This window comes from Manis pentadactyla, chromosome 3 (genome assembly GCF_030020395.1).
Source record: "Manis pentadactyla isolate mManPen7 chromosome 3, mManPen7.hap1, whole genome shotgun sequence".
NCBI lineage: Eukaryota > Metazoa > Chordata > Mammalia > Pholidota > Manidae > Manis > Manis pentadactyla.
Genome location: NC_080021.1, coordinates 92,801,199 through 92,819,797, shown reverse-complemented (window position 1 = coordinate 92,819,797; position 18,599 = coordinate 92,801,199). Strand labels below are relative to the sequence as shown.

The 18,599-nt window shown below is 44.1% G+C and overlaps 1 protein-coding gene across 7 annotated transcripts in view; it reads left to right on the top strand.

The window, feature by feature from the left end:
- LOC118913917 (aldo-keto reductase family 1 member C15-like) overlaps nt 1-18,599 on the top strand; it is a 55,263-nt gene that overhangs the window by 22,734 nt on the left and 13,930 nt on the right. Inside the window, exons 1-4 of one of the 7 annotated variants that reach the window (XM_057498111.1) lie at nt 6,562-6,757; nt 11,029-11,105; nt 13,654-13,786; nt 15,511-15,620. The exons of 1 other annotated variant lie outside the window; for it this stretch is intronic. Coding sequence is in view for 1 of the 6 variants with exons in the window: in XM_057498108.1 (XP_057354091.1) it covers nt 13,640-13,786 (147 nt within the window). In the remaining 5 variants the exon portion in view is untranslated. Of the gene's footprint in view, nt 1-6,561; nt 6,758-10,641; nt 10,811-11,028; nt 11,106-12,361; nt 12,832-13,028; nt 13,787-15,510; nt 15,621-18,599 lie in introns of those variants that run through there. 5 more of the 7 variants (XM_036888270.2, XM_036888271.2, XM_036888273.2 and 2 more) reach the window with 5 other exon arrangements.

Genomic DNA, 18,599 nt, shown 5'->3' with positions numbered 1-18,599 from the left:
ATGGAGTTGTTTTCCTGATTTCTCTCTCTGTTGGTTCATTGTTAGTATATAGGAAAGCCACAGATTTGTGTGTGTTGATTTTGGATCCTGCAACTTTGCTGTATTCCGATATCAGTTCTAGTCGTTTTGGGGTGGAGTCTTTAGGGTTTTTTATGTACAGTATCATGTCATCTGCAAATAGTGACAGTTTAACTTCTTCTTTACCAATCTGGATTCCTTGTATTTCTTTATTTTGTCTGATTGCCGTGGCTAGGACCTCCAGTACTATGTTAAATAACAGTGGAGAGAGTGGGCATCCCTGTCTAGTTCCCGATCTCAGAGGAAATGCTTTCAGCTTCTCGCTGTTCAATATAATGTTGGCTGTGGGTTTATCATAGATGGCCTTTATTATGTTGAGGTACTTGCCCTCTATTCCCATTTTGCTGAGAGTTTTTAACATGAATGGATGTTGAACTTTGTCAAATGCTTTTTCAGCATCTATGGAGATGATCATGTGGTTTTTGTCTTTCTTTTTGTTGATGTGGTGGATGATGTTGATGGACTTTCGAATGTTGTACCATCCTTGCATCCCTGGAATGAATCCCACTTGGTCATGGTGTATGATCCTTTTGATGTATTTTTGAATTCGGTTTGCTAATATTTTGTTGAGTATTTTTGCATCTACGTTCATCAGGGATATTGGTCTGTAGTTTTCTTTTTTGGTGGGGTCTTTGCCTGGTTTTGGTATTAGGGTGATGTTAGCTTCATAGAATGAGTTTGGGAGTATCCCCTCCTCTTCTATTTTTTGGAAAACTTTAAGGAGAATGGGTATTATGTCTTCCCTGTATGTCTGATAAAATTCCGAGGTAAATCCATCTGGCCCGGGGGTTTTGTTCTTTGGTAGTTTTTTGATTACCTCTTCAATTTCGTTGCTGGTAATTGGTCTGTTTAGATTTTCTGTTTCTTCCTTGGTCAATCTTGGAAGGTTATATTTTTCTAGGAAGTTGTCCATTTCTCCTAGGTTTCCCAGCTTGTTAGCATATAGGTTTTCATAGTATTCTCCAATAATTCTTTGCATTTCCGTGGGGTCCGTCGTGATTTTTCCTTTCTCGTTTCTGATACTGTTGATTTGTGTTGATTCTCTTTTCTTCTTAATAAGTCTGGCTAGAGGCTTATCTATTTTGTTTATTTTCTCGAAGAACCAGCTCTTGGTTTCATTGATTTTTGCTATTGTTTTATTCTTCTCAATTTTATTTATTTCTTCTCTGATCTTTATTATGTCCCTCCTTCTGCTGACCTTAGGCCTCATCTGTTCTTCTTTTTCCAATTTCGATAATTGTGACATTAGACCCTTCATTTGGGATTGCTCTTCCTTTTTTAAATATGCTTGGATTGCTATATACTTTCCTCTTAAGACTGCTTTTGCTGTGTCCCACAGAAGTTGGGGCTTAGTGTTGTTGTTGTCATTTGTTTCCATATATTGCTGGATCTCCATTTTGATTTGGTCATTGATCCATTGATTATTTAGGAGCGTGTTGTTAAGCCTCCATGTGTTCGTGAGCCTCTTTGCTTTCTTTGTACAGTTTATTTCTAGTTTTATGCCTTTGTGGTCTGAAAAGTTGGTTGGTAGGATTTCAATCTTTTTGAATTTTCTGAGGCTCTTTTTGTGGCCTAGTATGTGGTCTATTCTGGAGAATGTTCCATGTGCACTTGAGAAGAATGTATATCCCGCTGCTTTTGGATGTAGAGTTCTATAGATGTCTATTAGGTCCATCTGCTCTACTGTGTTGTTCAGTGCTTCCGTGTCCTTACTTATTTTCTGCCCAGTGGATCTATCCTTTGGGGTGAGTGGTGTGTTGAAGTCTCCTAGAATGAATGCATTGCAGTCTATATCCCCCTTTAGTTCTGTTAGTATTTGTTTCACATATGCTGGTGCTCCTGTGTTAGGTGCATATATATTTAGAATGGTTATATCCTCTTGTTTGACTGAGCCCTTTATCATTATGTAGTGTCCTTCTTTATCTCTTGTTACTTTCTTTGTTTTGAAGTCTATTTTGTCTGATATTAGTACTGCAACCCCTGCTTTCTTCTCACTGTTGTTTGCTTGAAATATGTTTTTCCATCCCTTGACTTTTAGTCTGTACATGTCTTTGGGTTTGAGGTGAGTTTCTTGTAAGCAGCATATAGATGGGTCTTGCTTTTTTATCCATTCTATTACTCTGTGTCTTTTGATTGGTGCATTCAACCCATTAACATTTAGGGTGACTATTGAAAGATATGTACTTATTGCCATTGCAGGCTTTAAATTCGTGGTTACCAAAGGTTCAAGGTTAGCCTCTTTAGTATCTTACTGCCTAACTTAGCTCGCTTATTGAGCTGTTATATACACTGTCTGGAGATTCTTTTCTTCTCTCCCTTCTTGTTCCTCCTCCTCGATTCTTCATATGTTGGGTGTTTTGTGCTGTGCTCTGTCTAGGAGTGCGCCCATCTAGAGCAGTCCCTGTAAGATGTTCTGTAGAGGTGGTTTGTGGAAAGCAAATTCCCTCAGCTTTTGTTTGTCTGGGAATTTTTTAATCCCACCGTCATATTTGAATGATAGTCGTGCTGGATACAGTATCCTTGGTTCAAAGCCCTTCTGTTTCATTGTATTAAATATATCATGCCATTCTCTTCTGGCCTGTAGGGTTTCTGTTGAGAAATCTGACGTTAGCCTGATGGGTTTCCCTTTATAGGTGACCTTTTTCTCTCTAGCTGCCTTTAACACTCTTTCCTTGTCCTTGATCTTTGCCATTTTAATTATTATGTGTCTTGGTGTTGCCCTTCTTGGATCCTTTCTGTTGGGGGTTCTGTGTATTTCCGTGGTCTGTTTGATTACTTCCTCCCCCAGTGTGGGGAAGTTTTCAGCAATTATTTCTTCTAAGATACTTTCCATCTCTTTGCCTCTCTCTTCTTCTTCTGGGACCCCTATAATACGGATATTGCTCCTTTTAGATTGGTCACACAGTTCTCTTAATATTGTTTCATTCCTGGAGATCCTTTTGTCTCTCTCTATGTCAGCTTCTATGCGTTCCTGTTCTCTGATTTCAATTCCATCAATGGCCTCTTGCATTCTATCCATTCTGCTTATAAACCCTTCGAGAGTTTGTTTCATTTCTGCGATCTCCTTTCTGGCATCTGTGATCTCTTTCCGGACTTCATCCCATTTCTCTTGCGTATTTCTCTGCATCTCTGTCAGCATGTTTATGATTCTTATTTTGAATTCTTTGTCAGGAAGACTGGTTAGGTCTGTCTCCTTCTCTGGTGTTGTCTCTGTGATCTTTGTCTGCCTGTAGCTTTGCCTTTTCATGGTGATAGGAATAGTCTGCAGAACTGGGACGAGTGACGGCTGGAAGGACTTCCTTTCTTGTTGGTTTGTGGCCCTCCTCTCCTGGGAGAACAGCGGCCTCTAGTGGCTTGTGCTGCGCAGCTGCGCGCAGACAGGGTTTCTGCTTCCTGCCCGGCTGCTATGGAGTTAATCTCCGCTGTTGCTGTGGGCGTGGCCTGGCTCGGGCAGCTACTCCAAAATGGTGGAGTCGCGTTGGAGCAGGAGCTGCTGGGAGGCTATTTATCTCCGTAAAGGGCCTCCCTGCTCCCTGCAGCCCAGGGGTTAGGGTGCCCAGAGATCCCGGATTCCCTACCTCTGGATTAAGTGACCCGCCCTGCCCCTTTAAGACTTCCAAAAAGCACCCGCCAAAACAAAACAACGACCACAAAAAAAAAACAAGAAAAAAAAATTTTTTTAATTAAAAAAAAAAAAATTTTTAATTAAAAAAAAAAAAAGGTGGTCGTTCGTTTTTCTTTATTCTCCGGTGCCAGCCTCAGGCCTCTGCTCACCGGTCTTTCTGCCCTGTTTCCCTAATATTGGGGTCCCTGTCCCTTTAAGACTTCCAAAAAGCGCTCGCCAAAACAAAGCAGCAAAAAAGCAAAAAAAAAATGGTCGCGCACTTTTCTTATGTCCTCTGTCGCCCAGCCTCCAGTGCCTGCTCACTGTTCTTGCTGCCCTGTTTTCCCAGTATCGAGGGCCCTGCACTCTGGCCCGGATGGCTGGGGCTGGGTGTTCGGCAGCCCTGGGCTCCGTCTCCCTCCCGCTCTGCCTGCTCTTCTCCCGCCGGGAGCTGGGGGGAGGGGCGCTCGGCTCCCGCGGGGCGGGGGCTTGTATCTTACCCCCTTCGCGAGGCGCTGGGTTCTCTCAGGTGTGGATGTGGTCTGGATATTGTCCTGTGTCCTCTGGTCTTTATTCTAGGAAGGGTTGTCTTTGTTATATTTTCATAGATATATGTTGTTTTGGGAGGAGATTTCCGCTGCTCTACTCACGCCGCCATCTTCCGCCCCCCTCATTCTGTGCCATTTTTAAAGAAGTTTGTTTGACAAACATCAAAGAATATAGAGACAGTGGCTTTTTCCGGTGAAATGGAAGGTGTGCTTATTTAATGAGCAAGGGAGGTAAGAGATAGGTCCAGTCAGTCTGTGGTGGGGAGTGTGTGACATGAAGGCTTTTAAAAAGACTTTGGTGCTGAGAGAAATGGAGAATGATATTGGGGATTCTGAGAAGAGGAGCTGCAAGAGCTGACTGTTTTAAAAGGATCTCTCTGGGTGTTATCTTGAGAAGAAAAAGGAGAAGAAGAACCCTATTTTAGGGTTTTCTATAATATTCTGGTGATAGATGCTGCTGCCTTGGATATAGTATGAGCAGGCATGGTGGTCAGAAGTCATTAGAATATGGATTTATTTGTAGGGTAGAGTCAGCAGGTTCTCTAACCTTGTGAGGTTCATGTGAAAGGAACAAAGAGGAATTGAAGTTGACTCCAAGGCTTTTCAGTTTAGGAACTGGAAGGAAGGAGTGGCTTTATTTCTCAGATGGAGATAATGTGGGAGGAGCATATTTTTGTGGGAATATTTTAGACATGTGTGGGATGCCCATTAGGTCTCTGAGGGAAGATGCTGTGTATGCAAGTCTTGAGTTAGAGGAGAGGTGTAGACCAAAGGGATGTGTTTGGGATTCACCAGAATATAGTTGCCACTTAGAGCCATGGAAGCAGATAGTCAGGGATTAGGTAGAGTGAGTGTGGACAGAGAAGAGGAGGCCTGTCATTAAGAGGTTGGCAAGGGAGGCTGAGAGGAGGCCGGGTGCTGCAGGAGGCAGGGGGGAGGTTGTTCTGTCCTAGTGGCAAATGGAGGGACTGATTCAGGGATCAGGAGTCAAATGCTACTGACAGGACAAGTAAGATGAGGAGGGAAAACTGACCATTGGATCTGACAACCGACCTTCACAAGGTGGAGAGAAGTTTGATAGAGGAGTGGAGGCCAGAGCCTGAATAGACTAAGCTCAAGCAAGTGGGCAGAGAGGAACTAGAGTCAGACCATAGAAGGTTTCAAAGAATGTAGTCCACAGGACCACAGGATCGGGCCATTGCTCTTGAAGAAAATGAAATCACGTGAGGGTTTTCTAGGATGGGAGAACTAGCAACATCCCTCTGTGCTCTTAGGAGAAAGGAAATTAATGGTGCAGGAGACTGTGGGGATAATGGCTGGAATCACATCTGTTTTAGTTTCCTGTTGATGCTATAACAAATTACCACAAACTACCTTGGAACACCTCAGGAGGCCAAAAGTTGACTATCTGAGTATAACTCTGTGGGGGTGGAAAAATTTGTTCCCAGCAAGTGGCAAATAACCTTGGGAGCCGAAATCAGTCAAAGGGAGAAATAAAGTGGGAGAAAACTGTTTACTGCTCACAAGCAGTTGTCCACTTCTGCTTGTCCATGTCTTTCATGACCTGGCTGTAAAAAGGGACCTCACCAAACCTCTCTGGTCCAGATATGCTGTCGCTCCCCAACCCTTGTAATAACCTATTGATAGGGAGATGGACTAAGGCCAGGCAAGAGATTCTGAAAATATTGCAATTTTACCTACACCAGATCACTGATCTAAAATCAATGTATTGGCGGACCTGCATTCCTACTCAAGGGTGTAGGGAAATCCACATCCTTGCCTTTTCCAGCTTCCAGAGCCCACCTCCTGTCCTCACTCGGGGACTCCTCTTCCTTCTCCAAAGCACTTTCTGTGACTCTCTTATCTAGGCTTCCTCTCCTCCTCTCCTCTCTGGCTGTAACCCTCCAGCATCCCACCTCTGTGGACGTTGTGATGACACTGGGCCTAGCCGATAAACCAGGAGGATCCTGCCACCCCATGATCCTTACCATATCTGCCAAGTCCCTTTTACCATGCAAGGCGGCATAGCCCCAGGTTCCTGGAGTTAGGGTATGGCTGTCTCTGTGGACATTATTCAGTCCACTACACTCCCTTTACGATTAGTTGGGGGCAAGTAATTCTTAGTTTCCCAATATTTCAAATAGGAATATGTAGATCACCAGGTGCTAAGTGCTAAAACTCTAGATGTTTACGTCAGGTATGAAGTAGAAAGGTACATTAATACAAATGTTTTTTTAAGGTTGGTATCTTGATCCTGTGACCTTACCCACCTCCGGGTACCCTCTGTTCATTTCTTAGATCATCAGTCCTTCCCAGGACACGTAGACATCACCCTTGTTCACACAGGCAACTCAAGCTTCTCAGTTTTTTGATGTTCGCAACTCCTGAGTTTCTGGGTGTGCCTGCAGCCCACCAGGTGACTACTTCCATGTTTCCTACTCATGGCTGCTTCACCTTGAACGTCCAACTCACTCTGAGGCTTCCTCTACACTTAATCTATCCTGTTCTTGCTGCCTTAAGAATCATGGTGAGTGAGTGTCTCCCCTTCATTTTTTGTTCCATAGCAGTTTACATCTTAAATTAGGTGAAGTAATAAATTAAATTGAAGAGCTGCCACTCATTCCCTCTACATTTGTCCTCTAGACAGATTCGCTGCTGGGTGAGGGCCCCTGGCTATTTCCCCCTCTTAGCCTGTCCTTGGACCAACCATACAGGACACACTCCTTCACAGCCAAGGCAATTGCTCTACTCTTATTTATGGAGACACTTTTGTCTAAATCTGAGACCACACACCCACTGGACATACTTATTTTTTGCTCTATAGTAAAGCTGAGGTGTCACTATGTTTGAAAAGCTCACCAGGGAGCTCTAAGTGGAGCAGGAAAGGTCTAAACGAATGACCATCATGTTCTCATTGTGATTTCAGTGGTCAAGGTGTTTGCCTTCCCAACACCCATTTTACCCCAAAAAGTTTGTGTAGGTCAGTCACGTTGGTTCCACTTCCCTTGACAGGTAATTGCCTTGGAAGGGGGCTGTAACCCTGTCCTGGCCAATGACATGTAAGTGGAAACACAGGGGTGGGGTGCATCTTGGAGAGTTTCCCTCCCTTCTGAAATCAAGTGGCCCCAAGACTGGACACATCTTGGGATGTGCTGTCTGGAAAGGCCAAGCTGTCTTCACTCAGCCCAAGGACCATGCCAGAGGAATAGCTGAGGAGTGAGAGCAGAGCAGACCTCCTGGGGTGGCCCCAGCATTTGCCTTACTCTGCACTTTTTGTTTAAGAGGTAACACATTTCTGTGGGGTTTAAGCCAGTGTGCGATAAGTTTTCTTGACCTGGTTGTATCCCAACTGAAACAGACATCAATGTCAACAGTTTTCTCTTTACAACCCCCATGCCCTTTGCACCTGGACAGGAGACTCAGAATCTTTGAAGATTGCTGATTCATCCTCTGAGAGCAGGAACCACAGTGAAGTCCAAGGGTTTGAGGTTCTTTTTGGGTGATATTGAAATAAAAAATGATGTAGAAGAGGCAGTGGTCCATCAGATTTGTCCTTCACTCATCTCCAGGCACATTTGGACAGAACCCACCCCATGGCACAATAGTGAGTTAAATGGAAATTTAAAATATCTATGGGTTATGAATTTCATCTAATACCATAACTAAAGCTTCATAAATATCTCCTAAACATTCTTCTTTTTCCCCAAATATCTCCCAGGGCATATCCTGTCCACACCTCTCACCCCCAACCTCTGCCATCTCTTCCACTTCCAAAGCAATGCAGTATTGGCCTTTGGTCTGTTCACCCCCCACTCTAAGGCTCTGACAAGTTCAAGTATATACTATTTTTTGCTCATACAGAACTCATCACCCTATGTCACCTCAGACAATGATTAAGCAAAACAGGTTACTTTCTAGGGATAAATAGTGATGGCAGCATAATTGTGTTTAAGTTTTAAACCATGTCAATATATCCTTTGTGGAAAACATATATGCTTTTCTCTGCACGCTGACAATCAATTCTCTTCTAAGCAATGAATGAGGAGAAATTAAAAGCAGTTATTTACCTTTGGCACAGAAGCATTACTTGTTTATAACTCAAGGATGGCCTCTGCTCACCCTCTCCCCTCCTGCACCCCTGCTTCCCCCCTGTCTCTTCCTCAGGGAATTTTCTTCCCCTTCACCTGTGGGACTGGAGATCCTGCAGTTTCTTGACACACAGTTGTCTTGTTCAGCCTGTTTGTATCCAGCTGGGGAGAGTTTGAAGCCACCAACTTGTTAACCCAGACCTGCCCAGCAAGAGCCCCTCTGGCCCAGCCAGTTCCTCTGAGCCTTGGGAGGCTGGAGGATCTGACTGGCCATGGCATTAACCAGGGGACCTCCAGGCTGGGCCCTCTGTGGTGCACACCCTATCCTAGTCAGAGGATAGTTATAGCCACCCTAGAGTCCCTGGAGGAGCAGCACACTGGGGCCCCCTTCAGCCCTTCCCTCCAAGCACCTGGGTGTGAGGAAGGCAGGTGTCGCTGTTACCCACACTGTTCCTCCTGCCTCAGTTTCCACAGCTCCTTTCCTCCATAAGCCATGCACCTCCCCAAAGTCTCAGCTCTCCACGCTTGCTTTGTCTGCATGGGTGGGACCAGCACGTTATGGATGGGGGGGCATTAGTGCCTCATAGTCACAGTCATAATATTTGTTATGAAACCTTCCTAGTTGGAGGCAAACTAGAGGGTGTGGCTCCTGACCAGGGATCCGCTTGTCAAGGAATCCTCAGTATGGGTGAACTTTGCTCCCTTTGTGTCTCCATAAACCCGAATCTACATGTCCAGTTCAAGTCCTCACACTAGAGCCAGGTACACAGTAGGTGTTATTGCAGCTGGCCAGGATCAGTTAACTTCCTCATTCTTTTCTCCTAAATCTCAGGTGGGCCCAGGAATCTAAGCTTTTATAAAAGCTTCAGGAGTGAGTTGAATGTGGCTCTTGTAGAGACTGGTATTTGGGAAGTCCTAAGGACTTTGAGTAGTTTGTGGTTTCTCTTCAGAAACATCTAATAACATCCAGCAGGCATTTGCCAGGTCACTGCCCACTTCCCTCTATATAGGGCATCTAACATCTCCCGAAGCGATGGGCTGTTTTCAAACCATTCCAGGGTCTAATGTTGCCCTGGCCATATTGCATTCTGAATACTAAGTTCTGTATGAACACAGAAAGGAAGCCCTGGCTGGGGTGAGGTCCAAACCTCGCCAATTAAGAAAAGGCCCCACAGTACTGGGGTGTGGGGCTGGGCAGCGGTAGGGCCCTTAGTTGGTGCAGGCTTTGTGTCTCTGACCTTGGCACTGGCTAGAGCAGCACTAGTTCCCCCACAGAGGCTTTAGTTCAGAAAGTGGAACTTTTTCTTTGTCTTCGTTAAAGTGGTAATCATAAATTCTACCTATTCTATTCTAGCAGACATTCCACCTAATACTATGCTAACTCTTACAAATAATTAACTATTCTTTACTTATAAGGCAATTCTGAAATTACTCACAGTTAGTAATAAATGGGATAATGTATGAAAAAGGATTTGCATAATGGCCAGTTGTGACTACTCAGATGTTGGTAGATATATTATCCTTGCTAATAGATTAATATAAATGAAGGATAAAATAGGAAAATCATGTAAAGAGAAAAAGAGTGGTAATCAATCATTTTCTCATACAATGAATTGGGTATTTTAAAAATAAGCAATCAGTTTTCTATCACTTTATATTTGGGATATTACTGGATAGTAATAAGTATTGTGTGGTAATACTACAATTAGCATACGTACAGTAACCCCACAAGGTGAGGTGGCCTTACTTTTCAGTCAGCAACTTGGAGACGGGACCCGATTTTTACCTGGTACTCTTTCCTTTTTGGCATGTTTTATGCGGTGGACAGTTAGTAAGTAATCAATGAATTTAAAAAATGGAAATGAAATTGTTATCCCATCTCTCCCTAAAGTATTTATTAGTGCATGGCTGACCTGTCCTTTTTAAAACAGCCTCTTCTTCCACTGAGGCTTTGAAATAATGGGGGCCAGACTTGCTGATTGTTTTATTGACAGATGTTGCTGGGAAGAGGAATATATCTGAATATTTGACTCCGCATGTTCTGGGTATTAAGTTCTGGGCAGGCAATATGATTTAAATAATTTAATTATGCATTAAAAAATGCTTATTATAAATCCATTTCTGTGAAAGAAAGAAGATGGACTTCACAATTGGTCAGAAAGTCAAATTTTTTGCTTTTACTGTAAGGGCAGCTTCCCAGAAATGGCTTCTCTACTGCCCTAGGAACAGGGTCACTGAAGGCCTGTCATGCCTCAATCCTTTCTTCTTTTATCACTGCGGGCCACCCCAATAATCCCTCTCCTGAATAAGAACATGGAGGCCTTTGTCATGACTTGTACCCAGAGCCCTGCGTGCAGTGATGCCAGAAGCGCCTAGCTGTTGGTAATTACACACACAGAGGTTTGGGCCATGCTGCTTAAAAACTAGCACTCAGAGTGAAGTCCACAGGTCAGGAAGAAAAGAATGATGACATTTTTGTTACTTAGTAAAAAGTAAATATTTTTTTCTCTAAAGACTCTTAGCTACATTAGAGCCTAAACCGCTTTGCCTGGGGTTAGCATTTCTGGGGTGGATTGGGGACAGTTTTCAGCCTCCAGGGAGGCAGTAGCAGGTATTTATCAATGTTCGGTCAGCCCTTCAAGGAACAAAACACATGGCGTGTGGGCTGCTTGGGAAACGTTGGCAAATGTCTCTTTTGAGTGTCTTGCAGATAAAAGGAAACTTTCCATAGTAACTTACCAAGAAGCCAGAGCTGACAGTGAAGACTACATTGGCATGTGTGTCCAGGTAACAGTAGTGAGCTTTTGAGGTTGTGCTTGGCCAGGAATTCAAAGGACAACAGAGCAAATTACCCTGACCCTGAATATCAACTCTATATTTATTAAATTTTCTTAGATTCAAAAAAAGTAATTTGATATACTTGATCATTTTAAACTTTCCAAACCTTACAAATACAAAACACAGACTATTCCTAAGCCACTTGGAAAGAAGTTATCAACATCACACGTCACTTCAGCATGAATCTCGCAGGAGCAGGGACAATCTCTTATGTTGCCACTATGCCCTTACCACAGCCAAGAGCACAACAACATCACCTGGTACAGAACTCACATTGTCATGTCTCCAGCTGTCCCCAAATGTCTGCCTTAGCTTGGATTCCTCCAAAAGTAGAATGTGAGGTTTCAAGTGAAGGTGTTTATTCAAGAAGTAATATAAAAGCACAGGAAGAAGAGCAAGCAGGTGAGGCAGAGTGAGGAAGGAAACCTGGAATTTTATCCCACTGGAAATTCTGAGAAACAGGTGAGTTGCTGGGGTGTCGATGTGCCGACTGCTACCTCTCATCTGGGGCTTGCTCCCAGGAGGCATTCATTCCCTGGTACCTACAGCCCCCATCACAGGCTGAAGAGCAGGTGACCAGAGGAGGCCCTCAGGCAAAGGGGGACAGGGGTGGCAGCTGCCACAATACAGCTAAGTGTCCCTCAGTCTGTATAATGTGCACATTGCTTTTGACTGTCCAGGCTCTGCCCTTCCAAACAGCTGTTGATAACTTGTCCTTTGTAACAAAACTAAGCACTGGAGACTCCCTCGGGTGGACGGGTATTCCCTGAGGCCAGCTGCCTTTCTCCAGATGACAGGTCAATGACATTGTTCCCTGTGCCCTCTCAGGTGCCACATGATATACTCCTGCCATGGTAGATGTGTGCACCAGGCCACGGCTTGCCTTCCCCTCAAGGCAAACCCATGTAGACCCCACAGGACAGACCTTACTCTATGTTGGTACCTTTTGGAGCCCCAGACACCATAGACCCTGACCCAGGCTCTCATTATACTTCCCACCCCTACAAGCATGGGTACTGGAACAAGGCACATGATGGGATTTTCACCGGCTGGCCCCTCAAGTGGCAGGTCTGACTGAGAGACATAATGACCTCGTTAAGGAAGTGCTATTTTAGTTACACTTGGGTAAATGGTTCCCCTTAGGGGGTCACTCTTCTGCCTCAGGCCTTGATCCTGTTAAATTCTAGACTGGAGGGCCCTAAAAGACCTCATACCAACTTTTGTAAAGTGCCACATCACCCCCCATTAATGTCAAGGAGATATAAAAAGTCTCCGTGTTCACTGAGACTCCAGTTGTATGTTTACTCGTCACCACTTCCCCTCCGCCTCCATTTCTCAGTCATTTGTGGTCCCAACAGGTTTGGTGGCCTGACTGAGAACAGGTCCTTTCCTGTGACCCATGACCACAGAAGCCCTAGGGACCCCCTGTGGGACCCCGAGGGAGTGCTAACTGCTCTCCCTGCTCCACAAGTCTTTGCCGCCAGGACCTGTGCGGCCCACTGAGAGAGGAGACGGCAAACTCCGCCTAGGAATGCTAGTCATGTCTGAGACAGAAGGGGAAGAAGTTCCTGTGCCTCTGGAGGGCCCCTAAACCACACTCAGCGTGTCAGAGCAGCCACATTCCTGGGATTTGGAGATAAAAGGCCCCTTCACCCAGGACTACCCCACCCGCTTGGTGAGTGCACAGCTCCCTGGGAGAGCGGCTACAACCATCAAAGAACAAATTTGTCCAAGGCCACTGTTAACCTCTGTGCTGGCTGTTGATGTCTGTATTTTCTCCAGCTACTTGGGCTAGTCTGTGACCCTTAAGCCCAAATCCTCTGACCCGAGGACGGTCTCAAGCTCCCAGACAACCCCTGTGCCCATAGAACAATTGGATATTTTGCAATTGGAAATGTATGGAGTCCCTCCTAAACTTTCTCAGACCCACTTGCTCTTGTGTATGTTATCCAGGGCGCAGGCGAGTGCACAGCGACCTCACCCTAAGAGGCAGGCACGAACCAAACAAAGGCCTGCAGGCCCGGGTGGGCCCCTCACAGGGCTGTCATCACAGCAGCACACATTTCACCAGAGTTGGATGCCCTGCACTTGTCCTGAAATGCACCCAGACTGCCCAGGGAGCCTGCCCCACCCTCTGGGTAAGGTGCGTTATGTAACAGCCGCCCTGCTGGCTCAGCTGGGCTGCCTTTGCACTGCCCTCCAGTAAACAAGCTCTGCAGCCAGGCTGGGAAATCGTTGCACAAGGAGGCCAGTGTTTGCCAGTACTGGAAATCTTGCTGATGTTTGCACATCCAGCTCCTGAGCCCGGCAACCCTGGCAGGGCCCCCAGTAGCCCAGGCCAGTTTTTATCCCACGGAGCCTAGTTAGAAACTTCACACCATGCTAGAGGATAGCTGCTTGGGAGGGCTGTCCCAGGAGCGGATGTCACCCAAGCCCGCGAGCTCACTGCTGGAGAGGACAGCATTTCAGACCCATCTGTCCCCATGTGCCTCCACAGAAGGTCCAGCGAGACGACAACCACGCACCTCCAAGTGACCACCTGCCTCAAACACGACCTTCCAACAGGACGGCTCTCCAGTGCTAACGTTTGTCAGCCTTCCACCCCTGGGTGCTCAAGGACGCCTGCAAACGTAAGTCCTGTCCTGGCCACTGTGATGCTGCATAACTCATGTCCACCTTCTTTGGGATCAAGTAGCAATTACATACCACTCTTAAAGCAAGGGTGCCCACCCAAGGCCTGCCCCATCAAGCCTCCATCGGCCCCTAGAGGGAGTACCTCCCCTGAACACTGAAAAATGATGAGAGACTTTTGTGGGCTCCCAAACCTACCACCACAAGGCCTCCATGAATCTCCATGCTCTATGCTGGAGGACACCCTTCCTGACAAGAGGTCTCACTGACGCCTTGCCCATCTCTGGAGCATGAGAGAATGCCAGTCCCAGCACAGGCCTGCATGAGCACACCACACCCCCATACCCCAGCCTCCCAGCCCCTGACCTGTTGCTCTAGAGGATACCCACACTAGCATGAGGCCTCCACTCTCAGCCCCGTCTCTGGCCCCAGACAGTACCCACCCAATCAGGAGGCTCACAGTGCACACACTTTCTTTCACACCAAACAACATCCTTCCTGGTTCAAGGCCTTCACAAATACCCACTTGGTGTGACTTGGCTTTAGGGAAAAACCATCCTAACCCAGGTGCCCACTAACACCAAAATCCTGTCTCATGTGATAAAGTGCTCACTGCAGCATCTGGCCCCCCATGCACCCCCCTCTTTTTTTTTTATTTTTATTAAGGTATCATTGATATACAATCTCATGCTCAGGTTTCACATGAGGAGCAACATTGTGGTTACTACATTCCCCCTATTATCAAGTCCCCACTACATACCCCATTACAGTCACTGTCCATCAGCGTAGTAAGATCCATGCTCCCCCTCTCTTATACTAGAGAATAGCCTCCCAGTGTCAGGCTCTGACCAGGTCCAATGGGACCATCCTAACCCCACCTGGACTCAGGTCAGGCCCTGAACTGAAAATGTCCACTGATGGGTGTGCTGGCATCCTGGCTCACTGCAGTCACTAGGGGACATGGTACCATTTTAGCTAGAAAGTAGGGGCCACAGTAACTGTAGATATGCCTCCTATGCTAAGCTCAGCATCAAAATCTGGGCACACTTAGGAGAGGTTGCCCATGTGTATGGCACACCAATGGAAAAAAAGAGGGACTAGGGTTCCAGCTAGCTCTCCTTTCTCAGTAACTGTTGGAAGAGCAAATATAACACAGGCTGACTTCCTCATTCCCCTACTTATTTTCTCAGAGTCTTGCAAGATCTGGGGGGCCCCGCAATCCTTCATCCCAACCTACCACACCCATCGTCACGTATATGGAAGGAAGAAAGATAAAAAGAGGAAGGTGCCAACTCTACAGCGGTCAGGAATGAGCGATTAACCAATGAGATTAATACCTTTCCCACCCTTCATGTCCTCCATTCATATCATGGTATCCACAGTTTTAAGTCTATACATGAAAGCCTGATTGTATCCATGTTAGGAGTGTCAGTGTTCCCCACCTGGATATATTGTCTGGATAAACTCGGAATTTCCAGGTCAGACTCAAACTTGGACCTGGAACACAGGTACTCCGCCAAATTGTGTGGTTCTGAGAAGGGTTGGTGTTTGCCTTGAGGAACATCCGAGTGGTTTTGTTTCCTTTCTCTAACATTTAAAACTGTGCTTGACTGTTTGCTCTTTAATTATAAAGCACTATTTGGTTTGTACCTTTAAATGTGGCAGAGGAGAGAGGTTTACAGACAAAAGTGGCACCCAGCACCTGTGTCTTCAAACTTTGCAGTGTAAAGATCAAAAGGCAGATTGGCACAGAAAAGGTTCCCAGTGCCCACAGGGAGAATCCCAGGCTTTTTCACGTTCATAATTGGACATGTCCTAGATATCTACTTAGAGGTAAGTGCCAAAATCTTTACATATAGAAAATAATTCTCTGATGTCAGGGACTCTCAATTGTGGACCATTCCCAGCAATTCAGATATAAGTTTGAATGCATATCTCTTGGTCATATAAGTGATTATATTGAGTGCTTTGTCATTTACACTCACTGTGATTTGATATCATTTACTGAATTTATTTCATTTATTTATATAGGAAGAAAAATTAGACATAATTTAATACATTATTACATAACATACATGAATACATCACACAAAATACATGATTTAAAATAAGCATATCAGTTATCACATACATGCTTTTTCATTGAATTTTTTTATCTTGGTCCCCCAGGCCATCTCTTCTCCACTTCACCCTTCTCAGGAAACCCCACGATAATGAATGTTAACATATTGGCATGCACTTCCCATATTTTCCATATTTTCTCCATGCTCCTACACTTTATATCATTTATGTATCTGGAATTCTTATATATATGATGTTGTTACAGGTTAAGTTTGCTCTCCTTGGTTCTTGTCCCCACCACAACAAAGAATTGAATGGCAGAGACACAATAGTGAAGCAGAGTGAAAGTTTTATTTAAATACACTCCAAGGGAGGAACGGGTCAGAGTCAAGGTAGACAAAGGCCCCAAACTTTGAAGGGAAGCGCTGTTTATCACCACCTAGCTGGGAAGCATTACTTTTGATTGACAGGGTGAGGTCATTTGATTGACAGCTCTAGTTATACACCCATTCCTCATGTTGCACATGTCTTTTCCCAGAATGCACACAAAAAAGCCCATGGGTGGGGTAGGGGGCAAAACCACAATTTTATTTTAATGAAAGTATGAGGAGGAAAACTGTCCTTAGTTTTCCTCAATGGCACCTGCACTGGGACCTTGCTGGGATCTGGTTGGGAACATGCTGGCCTGGTCCCAATAGGCAAGAAATATCTCTCTGCAAAGCCTTTGTTGTCTTCATGTGGCACCTGCTACCTGGGCAGTTTGGATAGTTTTTATCCTTGAACCTTATCTTTCCCTTCCCCAGCTGCTCATGTCTATCTTTCTACTTTAACAATGTCGGAGGGGAAATCCAATCCTGTGGAGAGCCACTTGTTCTAGCATCAGGCATTAAATGATTCATTATTTTCCTCTTAATTACACAGCCCTTTTAATCATATCTTGAATTCTTATATAAGTAAAAATGAATTCTGAGTTTTCTATTCTGTTCCACTAGTATTTCTGTGTAAGCTTATACCAATATGATTGATTAGATTAGATTGGCTTTGTGATGAGCTCTGAGATCCAGTAAAGAAAGTCTCCATCACTGTTTTTTCTTTCCATGAATTTTCTCTATGGCATTAATATTTTTATATGCAGGTGAAACTTTTGCATCTAATTAAAACAATCCTGTTGGAATTTGGAACATAATTGCTTGGATGTATAAAGAATTTAAATTTTAGTAAACTGTCTTTCTATCCCAAAATTGTGCACACCTTTTCACTTGTACAGATATATTTTATGCCTTCAATGCTATTATTTAGTTTTCTTTTTCCTGTAGAAGCTCTATCACTCTTGTTATATTAACTCCTAAGTATTTTGACATCCTAAGTTGGAATTAAGGCAATATTTTAGCCATTTCCATTTCGAGATGCATTGGTACAAGTTTTGTATATTTTCCATGTAAACCTCTAGAATACTCCACTGTATACATATAGGACAATGAGCTTAAAAAAGAAAAAGAGTGTTTCATATTGTGAAAATAGTCTTTTTGTCAGGCCTCAAGAAATGATGTCAGAGATTGCCTTGCGTCCCATGATAACACTTTAAAAACCACTGCTTTGAAGTTCAGATGAAACCAGCTTCCTCTAGCCCTTGGCTATTAGACCCCTGAGCTCTTTACTATCTGGAATTAGAAAGATGTGCTGTGGTGAATGGAAGTCGTGCAAGAAAAGTAAAGGGGTAGGAAAAGCAACACCACACCTGATTTAAATTAGTTTGAGGAAAAGAAGGTGTGCACTGGTGACACAGGTAACAACACCGAACACTGAACAATCCAAAAGGAAATTATTTAACAGGTACAGAGTTTTTGTCTGTAGTGGCAAAAATGTTTCGGGTGGTGATGGTTCTACAACATCATGAATATATTTGATTCTACTGGATCATATACTCATGCATGGTTAAAATGATATTATGCTGTGTACATTTTACCACAATTAAAAAATAATATCTATAGATAGATAATTATAGACATTATAATAATGTCTACTAATGACACACAACATACAGAGATCCATAAACTATGGCCGGCGGGTTTAGCTAGCTGCCTGTTTTTGTATAGCCTGTGAGCTAAAAATGGTTTAGACATTTTTTTCATGGCTGAAAACTCCAAAAGATGAGTAATATTTCATGGAAATTAGGTGAATCTTAACTGTCAGTATTCATAAATAAAGTGTTTTGGAACAAAAAAATTAGTCCAAATTGCTAAATTCGAATAATTGATTTATTTTTAGTGGGGCCCTGTTATGATTGCCATTCTAAGAATGACTCAAAGCTGTAGATGCACTCATCCCACCAGCTCCTGGACTTGCCATGGGAATGAAGGAGATATCTAAGCTGGCCTGTGCATATAGTAAAACAACAAATTTGACTGGATCTATACTGTTGGAACTCAACCAAGAATTAGGAGAAGTGCAAATTGTAGCGCTCCAAAATCTTACAACTACAGACTATTTACTGTTAAAAGAACATATGGGATGTGAACAGTGCCCAGGAATGGGTTGTTTTAATTTGTCTGATTTTTCTCAAACTATTCAAATTCAGTTAGATAATAACCATCATATCATTGATAAGTTTTCACAAATGCCTAGGGTGCCTAACTGGTTTTCTTGGTTTCACTGGAGATGGCTGGTAATTACAGGTATGCTTTGGTTATGTAACTATACTCCTATTATGTTAATGTGTGTGCGCAATTTAAGTAGTAGCTTAAAATATAT